The sequence below is a fragment of the Staurois parvus genome, unplaced genomic scaffold (assembly GCF_062004578.1).
Source record: "Staurois parvus isolate SC_StPar_1 unplaced genomic scaffold, SC_StPar_1.0 ptg000346l, whole genome shotgun sequence".
Classification (NCBI taxonomy): Eukaryota; Metazoa; Chordata; class Amphibia; order Anura; family Ranidae; genus Staurois; species Staurois parvus.
This window is the reverse complement of record NW_028318142.1, coordinates 2614959-2637937: the sequence shown is the minus strand read 5'-3', so window position 1 is coordinate 2637937 and position 22979 is coordinate 2614959. Positions and strand designations below refer to the sequence as shown.

The following is a 22979-nucleotide window of genomic DNA, read 5'->3' as shown; positions in this document are numbered from 1 at the left end:
TTAAATTAGATATATTAGCAGTGTCTCCAGTCAACACTAGGACTTGCAGGTAAGTTTTCTGTATGCACCATTGTAATGTTGCAAGCCAATAATGTAATGTAAATACGAGGATTAGTGTCCTGCACTGTTTTTTCCATGTTGACTCAAAGCATACCTTATCTTATGTTGCTCAAGCATTTTATCCAGTGAAGATTCTGCTGAAAAGACCATAGGGATAATGGAATGGAACAGCACTTTGGAGTGGAAGTTTTCCATTACTTTCTGCTTTGCATCCTTACAGCTTTCTTCTTTCTATACATTCATCCATCTTTCCAGTCATACATCACTTTTCTTTCCATTCCTCCTTCTGTCCATCCATGCCTAGCTCCATCTGTCTATCTGTTCAATAATTCAGTTTTCCCATAATCTCAATCTTGTTATACCTCAATTTTCCCCAAACTGACACACAACACAACACATTGCAGTGAAAAATCTGAAACCTTTTTATCTTTTTAATTAACCAGAAACAAGAAGGGCACCAGGATACTAAGCCAATCTTTTGCACTGTATTGGGGGAAGCCCCATAAATTCCCATAATACACATTTAAAAGAGCAGTATGGACTTTTTTTTACCATTTATACTTACCTAGGTGGATACAGCATCACTACGTTGCTGCATCTGTTCCCCACCGGCTCTAAACATGAGAACTCAGCAACCACATGACTGCTGATTGCCAAGTTTTCACAGCTGCTCTGAGCACAGAACGATGACTCTCTGCTCTCCCCCCCCAGTGCTCACTGGAGTGCTGGGCTGTGGAGGGGGAGGGAGCAGCTGGTTCAGGCTCTCAGCTCACAGACACTGGGGTGGATCCCGACTTTGAAGTTGGGATCTTTCCCCAGCCTGGACCAGCCAGAGCAGCTGTCGACTGAAAACAGGTCACAAGGTGTTTTGGGGGGGAGGGCATGTGGAATAATATGGTTCAGGAGGGGTGCTCGCCCTTTTGTTAATTTTGGCATGGGGGTTCCCCTCAAAAACCATACCAGACCTGAAGGACTTGATATGGATGGGATGGGGGACCCCACACCTTTTTTTTTATTTTTTAATTGTCAGGCAATGCCAACAATTCTTTTGACATTCAGCTGTCAGCGGGAAAGCCCGCTGACAGCTGAAACATTAATGAGTGTTTCACTACTGATATAGTAGCTGAACGGTATCTTACTGCATACTCAGATGGTAGACTTTCGGTAGGTTCGAATGTTCGACCACGAAGCGAACAGAGGAGTGTTCGGCCCATCACTAAACAGTAAGATTTTCATGGATAGTCTCAGCGACAGTGTAGACTGCCAACACACACTGCATTTGGCTGTGAATTGTTTTTTCTTTCTTTTATAATTAGCTTGATTTATATACAGCAGCAGCGCCCTAATCTGATTCATTTTAGGCCTTTTCCTGTTTTAGTAGCAACATGTGCTTTTTCATCAAACAATACTGGCCCACTTTAAAAGACATATAGAAATTGGTCAGCAGTTCACTGAGACTGTTACTTTTTCACTAATATACAATTGTTCTGCTGCAAGCCAATTTCTATTAAACTCTCAATAAAAAATTGCGAGACCACAGATGATACAGCAGTTTAAAATTGACCAGAAACAGAATATATTTATTGAGGGAGATTGGGCCGAAATATACAAGAGAAAAAGAATACAATCAGCGGCTTACTATAACACAATATACAACAATGTATTCATTGCCAACAGGCCAGTTACAGGGAAAAGGCTATTGACTGGATTGGATTTCAAGAACTGAATCCAAAAATTCATGGTACCTGTAGGGGTATCTGATAAGCCTGCAAATTGTCCATATGACTTAACCATGAGCATAAACTATTAAACAAAACAATTAGAATAAACATAGTGAAAAGTTTTTAAAAAAGCACTAGTGGGGCATTTTTAATGAAGTTTTGCTTTAGATGGATAAGTCTTTGCCTGGCCACTAGTAACCCTCCTAGTCTGAGGCTGGCCCTACTTTATACAATTTTCTTATTCAATTTCCTTTAGATTTACCTTCAACTATGCAGTGCAAGGGCCTGCCTGATTGCATACAAATTGAAAGTGTTTAGGTTTGACCTCATATTATATGGTATTGCTAAATCTAAAGGAGAATTCTACCAAAAAATTGTATAATATATGGCCAACCTAAGGCTATGCAATAAAACAGCCACTGTCCTCCCGAATGAATCTTCCACCAACTCCTCCTATATTATTGAGAATGTAACAAGAGAAACTGTAACACACAAAGTAAGTGGGAACACCCAAAGTTTTCAAGTGAATAGGAATAGAGACAGGAATTATAGCAGGGATATCACACTACTGGACTATCCAATACATTTAATCTAAGCCTGATCATACTAGGTGCCACATCCCATACGTAGAATAGTATACAATTGGCTTGGATTAGGGACTTTTTAGGCACTTACACACAAAAGTCTAGTTACACACACTAGCCAATTGTAGACTTTCCAATGCATATGGTAAGTCAATGGCTGACTCAGCTCAGCAGGCTTCACCTATAAATAAAATATCACTACTGGGTGGACTGACCATTTAAAACAGAACTCTATGTTACAAATAAAAAAATAATATTTTCCAGCATTTTTTTAAAATGTAAGAGGATATGAGGGTCCGCTTTCAAAAAACAAGACTGCTGCTTCAAATTATACGGCATTGTAAAAAGCAGACTTGGGGTCAGTTCACTGTTCCTTAATGCATATATTAACACAATGCATGGTAAGGTACAATATATTTGTTGATGAGCCATGGTGCCATTAAGTTTAAATAGCACCCCGACACACCTCCACAACGCAGCTGCGCTCCAAAAAATGCAACCTGCACTACATTTTTATGAGTTGAGTTACGCTGCAGCCAATTCATTTTGAATGGGCTGCATAACACAACATGGCTTACTATGTGCACTGAGGTGCAGTGCAATAAGGGCCCTTAGAAATTTTTTTTTTAACAAAAGTAACTGGGAAAAACAAAAAATAATGACATCCACTGTAGCGACATAGCGCTGTCCATGCAACGAGTGCTAAAAATAACTGCCCTTTAATTCTGGTGGAAAATTATGTTATGCAACCGCCACTGAATCCTCATTTATGCAGAACACTGGATCATATAATAAGGCTGTATTATTTTATACCTTATTTCAGAGAATTCTTTTCACTACGGTTTCCCAGACAGGATGACATGCTAGCAGGATGGTTGTCATGCTGAGCTTCTTAGTACAAGACACAATGGGTGCTGGTCTGCTATTAGCGCACAGACAGATTACAGGATGAATGATTGAGTCAGAGGTCAGGATGACATTTCCCTGGTGCTTTTCAGTGGCAGACCTGAAAGTCTCAGTGATAATGTGTCCGCAGACAGCGTGATCATTCTAGAGCATAACATTTCAAGCTGCCTGACACTCTCTGAGAAGCTTGCAGGTGTTATTTTCTGATGGGAGGAAAAAATGTATCATACGCTGAGCAGAAATTGGATTACATAGCCAGACAAAGGCTTATGCAACAACACAATCATCGGAAATATATATTTGTATTTTAAAGCAAATAAAGAACTTGAGCCTGATCAGAACGACATTCCAGGAAAAAAGAAAATAAATTGATTCTGCTAGTATCATTTTCTGTATTATATGAATGTTTTACTTCAAAGCCAGTTAAAAATAAAAAAAATTATAATAATATTAAATAGCCCAGCTAAAGTAAAAAAAAAGCAGATTTTTCTGCAATACTAATGTTCAATCCAAGGTTGTCCCCCACAGTACTTCTTCTTCACCACTAGATGCCACCAGTTTTCTGGGTTGAATGATGGCCAGCATCATAAAGCTCACTTCCTCTGAGCCCAAGTTGTAATGGACCCACCTGCTTGTGGGATGTCACCTTGAGCTCAATGTACTACTGTACCAAATAGCACTCAAACACCAATGTTACGTGAGCCATGCTCAGTCCAGGAGGTAAGGACTGCTTACTGCTACTGCTGGAGAAGAGAAAGGGCACATGACAACCCTGGACTGGCCAGAAAGCCCAGAGAAAAAAAAAATAGTGTGTACATTTTTAAACTGATGTGCTTTAGAATAGTATTTATTATATGTATGCAATCCTTGTTTGACACAAAAATTAAAGTGGAATGCATTGCATAGGATTCCAAAAGCACTCTGGGCTAAAGAGACAACACAGCAGCCTGTCTCACAGCAGATTTTGTATAAATAAAATATAAGAATGTGCCATCTTACAAGCGATGAATCATTACGATGTGTCATTTGGTTCTATGTGTATAATGCAGCATAACAACAGATCTGTCCTTGGAAAACATATGAAAAGGAGACTAAAGCTCCATCCACAAGTTAACAAAATGCAAATACTAAAAAGCAATATTTCATATTTAGTTTATTAAAAAATGTATTTTTGAAAAGTGTATTTTTTATTCTTGACCATACCATAAGAAAGAAATACTAGTATATAGCAAGTTATAGAAATTGCATTGGTTGTATTGGCTCGCTAGGGTGGAAAAAGTGCTACTTTTCAACATACAGTTGTGGCTTCTGGATAACCAAATATTTCTGTTTACAAAATGTTTTTGTTTAAACTTTAACAAATGTGTGTGTGATGTAATTGAAAGATAATACTCATAAATATGATTGAAAAGTGATCAAACAGATTCCCCCCCCCCCCCCAAAAAAAAAAAATTAAGCTTTTGCAGACACCATTTGTAGAGGATATAGTTATTCCCCTATAGATTTCAAATTATGTCTCCTTACACGTTTGATCTTTTAAATGCTGTAAAAACAGATTGTGGCCCAATTCACACCAATGCGTTGATCAGCATTTTAGTGCAGCTGTAAAATGCAGATCCATGGAACATCTAAAAAAATAATAATTTTCAATGTGTCCTATTCACACCATTACGCTGTGCATGCATGTCAACCGATGTCAAAATGTATGTCAATGGATGTTCTGAGCGCATTAAAACGTGACTAAAATGGATGGAAATGTATATGCATATTCCATACATTTTAGCGCAAGTTAGTGTGAATTGGCTGTTAGTGATTTCAGTAATGTGCCCTAGCATTGCTTTGTTTTGGCACATAAATGCTTTCTGCTTTTAACAAAGCAATCTGAGCCATTGGCTCCAGCTGCTGTCAATCAGATCCTGTGAGGTGAGTAGAGAGTGGAGGAGCAGGGCTGAACCGCACTGTGTGTCAATAGACTCACATGGCCTGGCTCAGGATTGAGCCCACATGTGTGCCACCATAGGAAGTGGGTTCCTATGGGTAAGTATGGGTTAGAAGTAGTTTAATTAGTGTCGGTGTAGAGGTTGGGGGTTTGGTTAAGATTTGCCTTTTTCAGGGATTGACTTTTGAGCCACATTTTAAATTAAGGTTAAATATTAAATGAACCTTCCAAGAATATGGCAGGTGTGGTCTTTTAAAAGTCACCACCTCAAAATTAGATTGCCTGTAAAGGCATTTAAAAAATAAAGCTGTTATAAAAACTTTGTCCCAGCTTTGGATGCTTCTGGAAAGCGTGGCTGACATCATTGTGCCTCACTGCTGCCTCCTGGGATAGCCGGGAGATCGAAATCCAACAAGATTGCACTCCAGCCAATTGCAGGGGTGCATCCTTGTGGGATTTCAATCATCCAGCTTTCATTTTAATTGGTTGTTTGTTTTAAGGGCTATATTTTAAGGTCTTGTTAAGGGTTAGGCGGAGTGATAACTCATGGGGCCCCCGGGCAATAGGGGATCATGGGGCAGGGGCCCTGTTATATAGGTAACAGGGGCATTTCATGGGGCCCCCTACTGACTCTGGGCCCTCGGGCAGTGCCTGAGTACTCGAATGGTCAGTCCGCCCCTGGGTTAGGCTCAAGTTGAGAATTAAGGGTTAGGTTTTAGAGTCAGGTAAAATGGAAAGGCTAAAGGCTTTTTACCTTAATGCATTTTCTGCGTTAGGTTTAACAAATCTTTCCTGTTCAGCTAACCCCAGATCCTCCCCCTCAAATACTTACCTGAGCCTGATCTAGATCTAGCACTGCTCTCTCTCTTCACAGGGACTGAGCCAATAATCGGAGCCATTGGCACCAGCTGCTGTCAATCAGATCCTGTGAGGTGTGCAGAGAGTGGGGGAGCAGGGCTGAACTGCACTGTGTGTCATATGACCTGGCTCAGGATTGAGCCCGCATGTGTGCCACCATAGGAAGTGGGTTCCTATGGTGCCACATAGAGAAGAAGAGGAATTGAGAGGACCAGTGAGGGACCCCAGAATAGAAAATTTGGGGCCAATCTGTGAAAAACCATTGCACAGAGCAGGTAAGTATAACATGTCTGATATTTAAAAAAAATCTAACCAAAATCTAATCTGAGGGTCAACAGTTATGAGAATGGTTGATGGTTAAATTGGGGGTTAATTGGTACTGTCACTTTAAAAAACTGCTAAAAAGGCATAGAAAACAGGTAACTTGTACAGTAACAAGTGCTTGTCTTGCTCTCCATATGTTCAAATGCCAGGCTCTTCTGACGGCACTAAGCTCTGACACTTCCTGGTAGTGTGGAAGCTGGTCTGCCCCTTCCACTTCATGCACTTTTCTATTGGCCAGTGAGGCAGTCTATCTTAGTTGATGGATCAGTTACGGGGGCAGGCATTTGTCCATAAGTGCTGAAGCTTTTCCTGATCAAAATAGAGGAATATTCGGATATAGCAGAGGGACTGCACCCCTTGGTGCTTAAAATGTTCGTCTGTTAGCATCACCTTTTAGGTGACAGTGCTTGGGTGAAGGAAGAGTTAAACACTAGGCTCAAGGTCAGGGGTTCAGAGAAGGTGGCTTCATTTACTTCTCCATTTGGTTTAGGTGTTAAAAATTAACACGATATTATTTTACAAAAGAATTTTAGGCTGTTCACTTAAAATTATTTTAAAATTTGTAAGGAATACCCAATCACATGCAACGATATATAAAAAACATGCATTTTGCTTGCACATAATTGGTTAAAGTCAGAAGAGCTTCCCCTCATTTACTAAGGTAAGTGAAAATTCCCCTGCTAAGTGAACAGCCTATATTCCGCTAGTAAATCATCCTATGGCATTTAAACCTGAACTCCAACTTAAAGTGATTGTAAACCCTCACCATGTAAAACAACCCATTCAGTAAAAAAATAGAAATGAAAAGCAAAACATTTGTGTACAGATATAAAAACAATATTAACAAGATCACATTCTCTCTGTTCTCAGCTGCATAAGAGCTAGGGGAGGAGAAACAGCTGCACACTAATCCTCCCAGCGAATGGCTGTGCAAGGTGGGGGGTGTCAGGACAAATCTGATCATTGGAGGAGAACAGACTAAGTTCCCAGCACAGCTAGAGAACTGATCACGCTGCGTTTTCCTGCTAAGGTGTCCTTGTATGACACAGAGAATAGCTGTGATTCAGAGGATCGCAGCTATTCTCTGGTCATTCACAGTTTATGACACTCAGGAGATCAGCGGAGAACATGTTCAGCCCTTCCCTGGCGATCTGTGTTCTCCCTCCAGATTCTCCAGCCCAGAGCTGGAGAATCGGAGGGACCGCAAACTAAGCAGTGATAATTTACCTCTGCTTAGTAAACTGATCTTTACTGTAATCTCGTGAGATTATAGTAAAATCAGCCGTTTTCCAGCGTTTGTAGACCGTTCTTCCTTCGTTTGGAGAACTGATCTACATATGCTTCATAAACAGCATTGACAGGAGAACTGTGTTCTCCAAGAATGCCGGAGAACTGAGCAGCGATCTATTACTACTGGTTCATAAACGGACACCTTAGTGTGTTCATTTTTTAATGGGAAAGCAGAGGGACTGGAAGGAACACCAGGGATTTGACACAATGGAAGCAATACAAAGAGAACAGGATACTTTTTCGTACAAGTACATGGTACAGCAGGTACATATTAGGAATATGAAATTTAAACAAATGCAGGTAATATGATACTATCTGAGCTGCAGACAGGAAGGATTGTAGATTTATTCTGTGCAGTCTTCCCTATTTCAGAAGTCCATGTAATACTCTTGCTTATAGATGGGAATTGTCAGTTGTTTATACACTGTTTATAAGTAACTCCTGCACACTCCTTGAAATTTATATTCAACTCATTTTTATTGAATTTTAATTAATAGGGTATACAAGAACAAGGACAACCATTGGTTTCCTTGAAATGTATCCTGCTTTAATCAAACACTTTATAAAACTTCTAAGACAAAACTCTGCCCCTTCCAGTTTAACCTTGCCCACTTTCCCTGTTGTGGCAGATCCAAAGATCTGTCCCAGTTTGTTTACATTCATATATACTGTACATCTAAGGTTAAGTGTTAACTCCTGGTTGTACTGATAATAATAGTTCATACATGAGCCCAAACATCAAAAAAAAGTAACGAAAATGTCACCAAGTAGGCCAAAGAAAAATGAAAAAATAGTAGAGCATTTCTAAATCACTAAAAACATCTATTCCGACATCGCTTAGAAGAAATTCCTATTGTTATAAAAACGCAGATCCTTACCAGAAAATAGTAGAGATAGTCTAAAATGTCAAATAACAGAAAAGTTTGAAGGCACAAAAAGTAAATGTAGGTCAGTACAGAAAGAAGTTACAAAATTCCAAATGGGTTTTATATTTAACCACAGAGAACTGCCCTAAATACCAGCATGCTGCTTATATTAGGAAGATCGCAACAGAGCTAAGGTTTTTATAGACATCAGTAGGTTTGACAGCACAGCGAACAGAAAATGTTACAGTTAAAGGATCATTCCACCTTTTTCTTAAATGTGGTATTATAAGCAAGAGCAATAAAATAATCAATTTTGTGAAAAATATTCTTTATTTGTTTTGTTTCATTATGCCTGCAGATGCTCTTCAAATATTTCTTGCCCAGTAAGAAATGTTTAGATTTTACCAGTTATCAGAGAACACAACTATATTGGAATGATTTTGGCAAAACTGGTTTAATGAAAATTGTCAATATTGTAATATCAGATAGAATATGCTTGTAAAAAAGTCTCTTCTTTTTTATCTTTATTTGTATTGTATATTTTTAAGGAAACATTTAGGGTGGTAGTTTATATAATTTAGTATTCTTGGTATTTGTGCTTAATCGCTCTTTGTAAACTGTCGAAAAAAAGTTTTTGTTTTACTTTTTTTTTTACTGTCTTTGCTTTCATTGTGTGAAAAGAACTTACAATAGTGAGTTGAAATCAGCTTCTGTTACCCTCAGGAACTAATTGAAGCCAACTGATCCTTAAAAACCAACAAAACACTTTAATTTGGCATTCCCTATTGAAGTCAAAGCATTTTGCCGAGATATCCAGATTTCACCCAAATTTCCTGGTTTTTGCCAAAATTTTTAAGAAAAAAATTATTTGCAAAATTAGCAGTTTCCACAGAATATCTGTAAAAACAAAAAAATCATTTGGTAAATGTTTTCACACAAGATTTACACAACTTTCACCAACTGAATTAAAATATGGAAAAGGTGTGAAAGTGGTGTAATCTTGTGTGAAAACATTTATAAACAGACTCATTGTAATTAAAAATTTTCCATGGCAACAGGAACAACAACTACACTGGGGAGGAGTTTGGACAAATCATTGATAGGACTGGAGCTATATTATTAATCACTTTCTATCTGAAAATATTAACAAATACTGTATGCATATTAACATTATTCATTATTTTATTTGAGATATTTCTGCAAGTTATATTTCAGTACCAAAATTTATCTTAACAATGTTGTATTTCATTTAAATAAATGTTTTTTTTCCATTTGGTTAAAGAACAACACAAGCAAACAGATGTGTTCTGGAATTAACGGAAAACGTCGGTTTTGATCAAAATAAAATGACATACAGAATTTCAATTCAAGCTATCTTATAATTTAAATTTCTTTAAACTGCCCTTTTGATTTCAATCTGCATCTAGCCATAACTTTTCAAAGCTCAAAAATATAAAATTTTTCTTTCATGCAGTCATGGCAACAGAAAGCAATGGGGTTGATTTTCTAAAACGTGAGAGTTCAAAATCCGGTGCATTTGTGCATGGTAGCCAATCAGCTTCTACCTTCAGCTTTTTCAGTTAAGCTTTGACAAAAAAAAAAACTGGAAGTTGATTAGTTTTTATGCACAGCTGCAGCAGATTTTGCACTCTCCAATTTTAGTAAATTAAACCCCAAGTGTAAAAATTCTTCCTCTGATGCAAAATACGCAGTGCTTGGATCTATGGTGACTTAAGTACAGATATGTAGCAAGTCTGAAGGAATGCAAGGATATGCAATGTTCATATTACAAAATACACAAGTGATTAGGCAGTTCCTCAGAATTAGCACATGTATCAAGTGAATTCACATAAAATAGCTATTTATTTACAGAACAATAGCAGGTAAGGATATGCAACAAAGTCTGCAAAAATAAATATAGTTAAAGCGGGTTGATTTTATTTTATTGACTGCTATGAAAAAAATGAAACAAAAAAGTAAAGTCCTAAAAAATATACTAACTGCAAGTGACAAAACTGGAATAAATGAAATCAAGAAAATAAAATATGTTTTATTTTAACCTAGTACTTAAAATCTTTCACAGCACTTTGCTTATGCTCATCAAGGAAAACACTAAATCTGTAAAATGTAGAAGATTTTGCAATATATGCCATGTCATTGTTAAAATTCTGCTAGTTGGAAGGCAGTACAGTAGCCACTGCTGTCTATCTTCTGTCTGCCCACCTATGATGACCTAGACACAACACGGTGTCTATACTTTGCTTGGTGCAATGAGCAAAATAGGAATATTTATCACAGGGCACAAGGGATACCCCAAGAGCCTGTACAAATAACAGATGACAAAGCTAAACATAATAAACCTTTTTTTCAGAAATTTGCATTCCCAACATGCCCTGCAAATCAAAATAGAACAGAAAATCAAAAACTGGATTTTAAACAGCCTTCTGAAATATAATTAATTAATTAATTGAGCTTCTTATTACTTTAATATGAAATGATCTGATTTGAAATTCACCCGTCATGCCAGGGGGGTTCCCAAATAGGTAGTACAGGGGAGATCTGATTAGTTCTAGGAAGGACACGCTGTTATTTCCCAGAATAGAAGTCTCAGTAAGGAGTCTGTCTTGCTTGAGGGAAAGTAAGCACGGCATAAGAGGGGAAGCATACCCAGCTGAGCGACAGAAATACTGATTCGCACCTACCTGCTGTCTTCAATCTTTTCTTGTGAGACTGTCATTTTCTCAGTTTTTTCTGCAGATAGTTTTCCACTTGCTTTCTTCCTGCTTTGTGGCTGAAAATATGAAAAATATAAGGGTGTATATACAGTATGTGTAAAACATCTGTCCACATGTGAACAAAGTGAAAAATACTTCTATATAACGAAGGACATTTTTTACATTATATTGTTACTGGTTTTATTTACATATATATATATATATATATATATATATATCAACGTTTCTTCTCTCTCTCTATATATATATATATATATCTCAACGTTTCTTTCCTCTCTCTCTCTCTCTCTCTATATAGATATATAGATAGATAGATATATACAGTGAGGAACAGAAGTATTCGAACACCCTGCGATTTTGCAAGTTCTCCCACTTAGAAATCGTGGAGGGGTCTGAAATTCACATTGTAGGTGCATTCCCACTCTGAGAGATATAATTTAAAAAACAAATTCAGGAAATCACATTGTATGATTTTTAAAGAATTTATTTGTCTTGCACTGCTGAACATAAGTATTTGAACACCTGAGAAAATCAGTGTTAATATTTGGTACAGAAGCCTTTGTTTGCAATTACAGAGGTCAAACGTTTCCTGTAGTTCTTGACCAGGTTTGCACACACTGCAACAGGGATTTTGGCCCACTCCTCCACACAAATCTTCTCTAGATCTGTCAGGTTTCGGGGCTGTCGCTGAGCAACACGGAGTTTTAGCTCCCTCCAAAGATGTTCTATTGGATTTAGGTCTGGAGACTGGCTAGGCCACTCCAGAACCATGATATGCTTCTTACGGAGTCACTCCTTGGTTATCCTGGCTGTGTGCTTCGAATCGTTGTCATGTTGGAAGACCCAGCCACGACCCATCTTCAATGCTCTGACTGAGGGAAGGAGGTTGTTGCTCAAAATCTCACAATAAATGGCCCCATTCATCCTCTCCTTAATACAGTGCAGTCGTTCTGTCCCCTTCACAGAAAAGCACCCCCAAAGCATGATGTTACCACCCCCATGCTTCACAGTAGGATGGTTTCCTTGGGATGCAACTCATCCTTCTTTTTCCCCCAAACACGACGAGTGAAGTTTAGACCAAAAAGTTCTATTTTGGTCTCATCTGACCACATGACTTTCTCCCATGCCTCCTCTGGATCATCCAGATGGTCATTGGCAAACTTCAGACGGGCCTGGACATGTGATGACTTGAGCAGGGGAACCTTCTGTGCAATGCATGATTTGAAACCATGACGGCGTAGTGTTCTACCGACAGTGACCTTTGAAACTGTGGTCCCAGCTCTCTTCATGTCATTGACCATCTCCTCCCTTGTAGTTCTGGGCTGATTCCTCACCTTTCTTATCATCAGTGATACCCCACGAGGTGAGATCTAGCATGGAGCCTCAGTCCGAGGGAGACTGACAGTCGTCTTTAGCCTCTTCCATTTTCTAACAATTGCTCCAACAGTTGATCTATTTTCACCAAGCTGCTTGGCAATTGCCCCGTAGCCCTTTCCAGCCTTGTGGAGGTCCACAATTTTGGCTCTGGTGTCTTTTGACAGCTCTTTGATCTTGCCCATGGTAGTAGTTGGCGTCTGACTGACTGTGGGGTGGACAGGTGTTTTAAAGAGCTCAGACAGGTGCTACTAAGTTAGATTAATGAGTGGAGTAGAGGTGGACTTTTTAAAGGCACAGTAACAGGTCTTTGAGAGCCAGAATTCTTGCTGTTTCTTAGGTGTTCAAATACTTATGTTCAGCAGTGCAAGACAAATAAATTCTTTAAAAATCATACAATGTGATTTCCTAAATTTTTTTTTACTTTCTGTCTCTCAGAGTGGGAATGCACCTACCATGTGAATTTCAGACCCCTCCATGATTTCTAAGTGGGAGAACTTGCAAAATTGCAGGGTGTTCAAATACTTCTGTTCCTCACTATATATATATATATATATATATATATATATACAGTCATGGCCGAAATTGTTGGCACCCTTGATATTTCTCCAGGAAATCATGTATTTCTCACGAAACGTATTGCATTAACACATGTTTTGCTATACACATGTTTATTCCCTTTGTGTGTATTGGGACAAAACAAAAAAAGGGAGGAAAGAAAGCAAATTCGACATAATGTCACACAAACCTCCAAAAATGGGCTGGACAAAAGTATTGGCACCCTTTCACAACTGCGGATAAATAAGAATGTTACAAGCATGTGATGCTCCTGTAAACTCACCTGGGGCAAGTAACAGGTGTGGGCAATATAGAAATCACACCTGAAAGCAGATAAAAAGGAGAGACGTTCACTTAACCTTTGCATTGTGTGTCTGTCTGTGCCACACTAAGCATGGACAACAGAAAGAGGAGACGAGAACTGTCTGAGGACCTGAGAACCAAAATTGTGGCAAAATATCAACAATCTCAAGGTTACAAGTCCATCTCCAGAGAACTAGATTTGCCTTTGTCCACAGTGCGCAACATTATCAAGAAGTTTGCAACCCATGGCACTGTAGCTAATCTCCCTGGTCGTGGACGGATGAGGAAAATTGATGAAAGATTGCAACGCAGAATAGTCCGGATGGTGGATAAGCAGCCCCAAACATGTTCCAAAGACATTCAAGCTGTCCTGCAGGCTCAGGGAGCATCAGTGTCAGCGCGAACTATCCGTCGACATTTAAATGAAATGAAACGCTATGGCAGGAGACCCAGGAGGACCCCACTGCTGACACAGAGACATAAAAAAGCAAGACTACAGTTTGCCAAAATGTACTTGAGTAAGCCAAAAGCCTTCTGGGAAAACGTCTTGTGGACAGATGAGACCAAGATAGAGCTTTTCGGTAAAGCACATCATTCTACTGTTTACCGAAAACGGAATGAGGCCTACAAAGAACAAAACACAGTACCTACGGTAAAATATGGTGGAGGTTCAATGATGTTTTGGGGTTGTTTTGCTGCCTCTGGCACTGGGTGCCTTGACTGTGTGCAAGGCATCATGAAATCTGAGGATTACCAAAGGATTTTGGGTCGCACTGTAGGGCCCAGTGTCAGAAAGCTGGGTTTGCGTCCAAGATCCTGGGTCTTCCAGCAGGACAATGACCCCAAACATACGTCAAAAAGCACTCAGAAATGGATGGCAAAGAAGCGCTGGAGAGTTCTGAAGTGGCCAGCAATGAGCCCAGATCTAAATCCCATTGAACACCTGTGGAGAGATCTTAAAATTGCTGTTGGGAAAAGGTGTCCTTCCAATAAGAGAGACCTGGAGCTGTTTGCAAAGGAAGAGTGGTCCAAAATTCCGGGTGAGAGGTGTCAGAAGCTTATTGATGGTTATAGGAAGCGACTGATTTCAGTTATGTTTTCCAAAGGGTGTGCAACCAAATATTAAGTTAAGGGTGCCAATACTTTTGTCCAGCCCATTTTTGGGGTTTTGTGTGACATTATGTCATATTTGCTTTTCTGCCTCTGTTTTATATTTGTTCCAATACATACAAAGGGAATAAACATGTGTATAGCAAAACATGTGTTAATGCAATACCTTTTTTGTGTGAAATACTTGATTTTCAGGAAAAATATCAAGGGTGCCAACAATTTCGGCCATGACTGTATATATATATATATATATATATATACATATATATATATATATATATATATATATATATATATATATATACACATATATATATATATATATACACACATACACACTATATTGCCAAAAGTATTGGGATGCCCCTCCAAATCATTGGATTCAGGTGTTCCAATCACCTCCACGGCCACAGGTGTATAATATCAAGCACCTAGGCATCCAGACTGCTTCTACAAGCATTTATGAAAGAATGGGTACCTTGATAGGTTACCACCTGTGCAATAAGTCCATCCATGAAATTTCCTTGCAACTAAATATTCCTCGGTCAACTGTTAGTGGTATTATATAGAACTTCTCACCAGAATTACTATCATGCCCAGGAGATCTAATGGATGCATGGCTGTATGACTGGGTAAGGATATTAGGTTATAAGCTCGTTAGGTGTTCGGAAGTAAATATTAAGATAAAATTATTAGTACCAATCTGTCTCTATGTATTATTTTTAAAGGCAGTGGCACTTTGAGGTTGATTTAATAAACTGGAGAGTGCAAAATCTGGTGCAACTATGCTTGGTAGCCAATCACCTTCTAACTTCAGTTTGTTCAAACAAGCTTTGACAAAAAAATCTGGAAGCGGATTGGTTCCTGTGCAGTACAGCGCCAGATTTTGCACTATGCAGTTTTAATAAATCAACGACTTTTGGTTAATTTCCCTGTTTATGAGCTTTTTTTTTTCCTTTCTGTCTTCATTTCGGTGACCATGCACAAGCAGAGATTATTTCCCAATATGAACAATTCTAATAAATCTTACTATATAAGTAAAGAAAACATCTGCAAAAGGAGATCAGCAGTAATGCTTCATTGGCATGTATATTCATCACCACCAACATGCAATAAGTTCAAATTTTTGCCGTGAACATGTGATATTTTCAAATTATCTCAATAATGCTCTTTTCAGGACCTAACTTACAAAAAGAGCAAGTGCAAGTCAAGTGATAAAGTGTTAGCACAAAAGCTTATCAAGCCTTGTTGCACAAACACCAATAATCTGATGGTATATTTGTATCTTCTGCGTTCTTAGCTGTGGTCTGTGAACCATGATGACTAGAAGGCATTACATAGGATTCAAAGGAGCACAAATTGTATCAGCTTGTGATAACACGGTTATGAAAGACGTCGATATAGTCAAGGATGATAGCCAAAAATTCAATGAATGCATCATCCATCCCATGGTTGTTACCAGCCCATTAAGTGACGCTCTGTTTATTTCACAGCCTTTTCTTATATTGTATATTTTTAAAGAATAAATTGTATTAGGTTTCAAAGCATATCAAGACATGTAGGCAGATAAAGTCAACAAGTATCACATAAAGGGGAAGGTACAGTACAACAGAGAAATATTGCAAAATTTAGACTTTGCTCTTTGGAAGTGCAGCAGTACAGAGCTGCAGCAGGACAAAAGTGCATAGTTTGAACAGCAGTAGCTGGATACAGTAAGTTCAGGTTATTGCTAAATTCTTTACAGTATTTCTAGTTGCTTTTTCTTATACTGTTTACCTTTTTAAACCTTGATATTGGGTCTGAGTTGCTATTGGTTATTGTTTACTAAGTACTGGAGTAATTGTTTTTGTGCTGCTGAGGTGTTGAGTACTGAGTGTTATCAATTATCACCTGTTGAATACTGGGTGTTATTAATTAGCATATGCAAAGAGGGGACCTGTTGTCCTAACTGGTGCCTAATTAGTGTTGTAAGAGGGGTAGCAACTCTGTAGAGTTTATTCTGTAGCCTCTGCTCTTTGGAAGTGCAGCAGTACAGAAGTGCAGCAGGACAAAAGTGTATAGTTTGAACAGCAGTAACCTGAAAACGGACAGAGGTTGGAAACAGTCAACTATCTTTGGTTAGTACTTGTGTTTGAATTTAGATAAATCTTTTTTAAAATGTCTGATTTAGTTCAGTGCAGTACTTGTTTGGCATTTGTTTTTCGTGGTCCTTTATGGAAGCCGGGATGCTGTCCCATTTGTATGCAGATTTCTAGTCTATGTGATGACATTGCTTGTCTAAATTCATTGGTTGGTGCCCTGCAGTTTGAGATCAGGAGGCTGTCTAAGCAAATTTGTTCTGTTGAGCTGCCCTGCAAAAAGCCATCTCTTCTTCAAAGACCGCTCAGGAGAAGGGCAGTGTGGACAACTGTTGGTTCAGGAAGAGTGAGGCCTGTGAACCATAAACATGTAGCTTTTCACATAGCTTGTGACACTGCATAACTCCTATAGTGCTCTTTCTCAGCTAGAAGCAGATACAAAGGTTGCAAATATAGCTGATTGTGAGTATAGGAAGGAGGACCCTGAGAAAAAAAAATTGCTTTGCCAAAAGTAACTGTTTTATCTGAGATTCCAGTCCAGGCAAGTGTTGTAGAAAAAGGCTCCTAAAAGAAGAAGCCATCTTCTTGTTGGTGATTCAGTTGTAAGAGGTGTTTCTTTAGGAAATCATGTCATTGTAGAAGTGTCAAAGGAAGTTAGATGTTTACATGGTGCTACTGTTAGGAGAGATAAAAGCTGCATTTTAAAAATTGTCAAAAGAGCGAGTGAAGAGTGCAATGTTGATGCTGTCGTGCACCTTGGCACAAATGATTTGTCCCAGAATGATGTGTATTCTATACAGAAGTATTTTCAGTATTTGGGACAGGATCTTCAACAGTTATGGTGTACTGTCACAGGCAGGGGCGGACTGACCATTTGGAAACTCGGGAACTGCCCGAGGGCCCAGGGTCAGTAGGGGGCCCCATGAGATGCCCCTGGTACCTTTTTCATAGGCTTTTTTTGAGTTTGGGCAAGGACACAGGGACCCCATGATCCCCTATTGCCTGGGGGCCCCATGAGTTGTCAGTCCGCCCCTGGTCACAGGTCTTACCTGTGCGTAAAGGACAACAAGAGAAATTACTTCATATAGCATATAGAGTTCAATGTTTGGTTAAAGGACTGGTGCAAAGCTGAAGGTTTTCGTTATGTTAGACATGATGCTTACAGGTGGTTTGACATTGAGCTGTACAAAAGAGATGGTCTGCATCTCTCACACAAGGGCGCTGAGCTTCTTAGTATGGAATTTACGTTTTTTTAGACATGCATTTAAACTGAGAAATGGGGGCAGAGATGTAATTGTTGAGGAGCATTTCTGTTCCCAGCAGGCTGAAACAAATGTGCGGGTTTGTGTTGTTGGGGATTAGGCTGATGGGGTGGTCACTTCAGTTTAAGTTTTTGGTGGTAAAAATAAAGCAGTAGATAGCAGTATTTGTCATGTCATGTGCACTGCTGCTCAGAGTTTAGGCAACAAGCTTTGTGAGCTGACAGCACATATATCTAGGGACAACTTGGACCTTGTTGCAATTACAGAGACGTAGTTCAAGGATTCAAATAACTGGGAAATAACTATTTCAGGGTATAAACTATACAGGAAAGTCAGAGTAGGGAAGAGGGGAGGAGGAGTTGCCATACATGTCAAAAATAGCATAAGGCTAACATTAATTCAAAAAACAAATGAAATACTCCAAACCCTCTGGGTCTGCCTTCCAACCAGAGAGGGATCTTCCCTTAAAATTATATACAGACCCTCAACAGACTGAAGAATATTATAACTAGCTGATTGACGAGATAACTCAAATAGCAATGAAGAGGGAGGTTTTGATTATGGGTAACTTCAACATGCCTAACATTAACTGGAATTCTCAAACTGCTATTACATGCAGGAGCAGGGATGTAATGGAAGCACTGAATGGGGTTTCTCTAAAATGGTTAGTAAAAAGTCCAACCCGAGGTGATCATATCGTAGACCTAGTACTGACAGATGGGGATCGACTGATGTTGATGTGAGAGAACATTTGGGTTCTAATGATCACCAATGTCTTTGGTTTGATATTTAAATAAGAACTGAAAAATCATATACAAAAACAAAAGTTTTACATTTCAAAAGGACGAATTTTGCTGAAATGAGTGAATTTCTAAAAAATGAATTGAAGGGTGGAATAAAACGACAGGAGTAAGTAATCAGTGGGCACTGTTAAAGTCTACCATCCTGGAGGCAACTAGGTTATGTCAGGCAAGTTAGCAAGAATAAATGGAATAAAAAACCAATATGGTTCACTAAAGAGGTAAGTAGTAAAGGAAAAAAACATATAGGAAACAGGAGGTGTTGCTAACAGAGAAGAGAATAAGAATAGACAAAAGGAAGCCAAACACATTATCAACGCTGCCAGAAAGTACAGAAAGTGGAGGTAATTGCTAAATCTATTAAAAAGGAGATAAATCCTTTTTTAGGTACATAGAAAGAAAAAAATACGATTGGATCACTAAAATGAAAACTGGGCTCCTCCAGGACTGGCGCTTCCATTAGGGCACACTACCACCCAGGGGTGCCTGGGCGCAGCCCAGGCCAGCACTCTCTCTGTGTGGGACGCAACCCTGTCATGAATGATCCTTCAGCTGAGAGGATGGGTGGCAGAGGGGAGGAAGTAAGGACAGAGGAAGATGCCAGGTGTCTGGGGCCAGTGTAGCAGCTGAGCTGCCGATCGTTCCAGTGTTACTCTTAGACTCAGTTCCTTACTGCAAGCCAGCTGGCAGCTGCTCACCACTGTGGAGTTCCAGCCCTTCTCTTCCCATTCATCAGTGGAGGCAGAGCTGCACCTGCGGAGGAAGGTAATGTCTGACTCTGATGTCTCGTGTCTGTGTGAGTGTGACCTGGCCAGACATCCATCACATGTGCAATGTGTCGGTGAGTGATGACATCATCACAATCCCACAGCCTGCTCTTCTAGTGCCTGCTGGGCCTGCTGATCTGTGTCAGTGTTGGTGGTGGTATGTTGTGTCAGATCTGTCACTGTGTGGGATCGCCAGTTCAGCTGCCTGCTGTCACAGCGTTTTATCTCTGCCCCAATGCCTGGGGTATTCCAGCCTTGGATCTGTCACAGTGTGGATCGATCATCCTTCAAGGTATAGTTTTTGAACTGATCTTTTTAATCAATCTCTTCTAACAGGAGAAGTTCCCCATGACTGGTGGGCAGCTAATGTACCTATCCACAAGAAGGGCAGCAAGGTAGAAGCTGGCATTACTCCTGAAAAGAAGGATTATTGATCACTTAAAAACACACAACTTGCTGGACCCAAAAGCAGGGTGGCTTTACTGAGGGCAGATCATGTCAAACTAACGTGATTGGATTTTTTTACTTTATTACCAAAACTAACAAAAACGGTGAAAGGTCTGGGGAATGAAACATATAAAGAGCAACTTCAGGGACCTAACATGTACAGTCTGGAGGAAAGAAGGGAAAGGGGAGACATGACTGAAATTTTTAAATACATCAAGGGGGTGAATAAGGTTCAGGAGGGTAGTATTTTCAACATGAAACCAAAATCAAGAACACGGGGACATGACCTTAAACTTACTGGAGGAAAGTTCAAAACTAATCTCAGAAAGTATTATTTTACTGAAAGAGTAGTTGATGCTTGGAATAAACTTTCAGCAGAGGTAGGGAGTCAGTCAACAGTAAATAGCTTCAAACATGCTTGGGACAAGCATAGATCTATACTCAGACAAAAAAGTTAACAGAAAAACAAAAATTAAAAAAACAAAAATAAAAAGCTCTTCTGCCATCACTTTTCTATGTTTCTAAAATTTAAAGTCATGTGCACCAAAGACCCAGAAGTGTTTAGGAAACTTTAGAGGAAACTGTTGGGCTGCCTCGGTCACAACAAAACTATCTAGATGTACAAAGTGTCCCTAAATAACTTGTATCATAAGGAAAAATGATTCTGACAAGTTTCTGGTACCTTCATCAGAGTAGAAATTCATTGAGAGGCAATTGATCGAGAGGCAATAGATAGCCAGAAAAAGGTGTACAAAGAACAAAGAAAAAGAGAAACAAAAAGTAGGTCGAATGGGGATGATACCAAGCTGGAAGGTGGCCAAAATTCTGAAGGATGTTTAATGAAAAGGATGAAGTTTGGTTGATGTAGATAAATTAATCCAGGTGCACCATAACGTCAGAAACTTTGGATACCATTCATAGAGACTAGCAGTTAATGACTCCATCCTTATAAGAAGGTTAAGTTCTACTTATTCCCTAATAGTGGGAATTGTAGTCGGTTTCAAATGTCAGGGAATCAATGCATGCCCTGCAGATAGGTGGAATCTGAGTATACCCTTTTTAACCTTTGAAATTGACCCAGATATTATTGATAGCACTGCTACTACAGGAGTCTCTGGTCAGGGTTTTCCAGTGATTAAAGCTTGAATATAGATTTCCAAAAAGGCCAGATGTGAGAACAGGCCCACCATATATGCATTAAGGTACCACCTGGTTCCCCACACCTCCAACACCAGTCAGGTATTGATGGTATGATTTTGTGCAATGTGGTTGGACCTCTGTGCCATCTAATTAGAAATGTAAAATTGCTCTCTTGAGTTTGACTGGCTATACTTGTTTTAAAAGTCAAGAGGAAAGATTTGTCCTATTGTAGAAAAGCATGTGCTAAGAGAATATTATAAAGCTGAGATATTATAACAGGGGCGTTCAAGTCAAACCGGGACTTTTAATTTTACGGGTATAAAAAGGGATGCTAGCATAGCAGTACTACATGCAGTAGTAAGTGGCAAGTGTGTCCTATTACTGATAGGTGGACACATGTCGCGGGCCAGTCCAGAGACCATTAATCAAGATGGCAGACAACAGTGCTAGTGCGTGCATGGAACAGCGTGTGGTGATGCAGTTTCTCGTGAACAAAGGCATAAAATCTGTGGATAGCTACAAAAGATTTCAAGCGCAGTACAGTGATGAGATGCTCATCCACAGTAAGACATTTGAATGGCGTAAACATTTCTAAGATGGCCGTCAGAGACGATCCTCGCCATGATGGTTCCCAGCCCACAACAGTCATTCCTGTGAACATTCAGCACGTGGATCACCTGATCCTGGATAATTGACGCATAACTTGTCATGAAATTGCACAAGAGACGAATCTTTCTGAGGGAACGGTGAACACAACGATGACGAAGTGAAGCAGGCCTTTCTAGGATGGTTCAGCCGTACTGACAAATCTTTCTATGCCGTAGCTTTCCAGACATTAGTTAAAAGCTGAGATAAGTGTATAAATGTACTAAGGGAGTATGTTAAAAATAAATGCAGTTTCCACTCCACCTGAAATTTGCTTTTTTTTTTTAAATTCAAAGGTCTTGGTTTGACTTGAATGTCCCTCATAAGGACAATCCATACTGAGCAAGCATAGAGGTTCAAAAGGCTTTAGGTCCCCATGAACTCACCCAGTCATTGTATTCTATTTTATGTTCACTTTACAAGGGAATGTTTCCTTAGTGAATGAGATGAAGCTCTGCTGACTACTATCATACAATCAAAAGTAAACAGAAACTGTTTTTTTATCTTAATTGCCTGTGATTGGATATTCTTTACAAAAAAGAATTTTGACCTCATTCATTAAGCTAAGGAGAAATTCCCTTGCAAAGTGAACAGTCTGGTTTTATATACACTTTAATGATCAGTCTCATCTTCTATCAAAATATAAATAGTGTGCCATGTAATGAAAGTTCCTTGGTGTATGATTGATTAAGAAAAAAATGCACTGTAGTTTGCAGTGGAATATTCATCACATACACTCATTATGACCCCTTCTTAGAGTAATTAATCATTAAATATGTGCACCATCAAAGATTGTGGGTGGAGAAAATCCTTGGGGAAGTGGAATGATATGGCAAGGGGCAGCAATAGGTTTTATCAGAAACACGCACTCTCCTGACTGGGAAGCAGATTCCAGGATATCAAAAACAATACATTTGGTACCAGCAGGTTATCATCACAACTATTTTGTGTAGATAGCAAAAACTATATACTATGAGAAAATTATCATGTTTTAACAATTATGTATTTCAGGGAAATGTATTTCTGGTTAATGAGGTACAGTTCTTTATCTAAATCCATGAAACAGAGAAAGTTTTTTGTTTACTAAAAATATGGAGACCAATTATACTGCAATTTCCACCATTTTCCAGGCTAGTGAATGATACTTAAAGTTGAACTCTAGGTGTGGACCAATGTAAGAAAGCATATGCAATACCTGAAGAACTGCGGTGG

General features: G+C 39.2%; 1 protein-coding gene across 2 annotated transcripts in view; it reads right to left on the bottom strand.

The window, feature by feature from the left end:
• Nucleotides 1-22979, bottom strand: part of MORN1 (MORN repeat containing 1) — a 457770-nt gene that overhangs the window by 164744 nt on the left and 270047 nt on the right. For both annotated transcript variants that reach the window (XM_089684351.1, XM_089684352.1), the window contains exon 12: nucleotides 11251-11339. In XM_089684351.1, the coding sequence (XP_089540477.1) occupies nucleotides 11251-11339 (89 nt within the window). The remainder of the gene's footprint in view (nucleotides 1-11250; nucleotides 11340-22979) is intronic.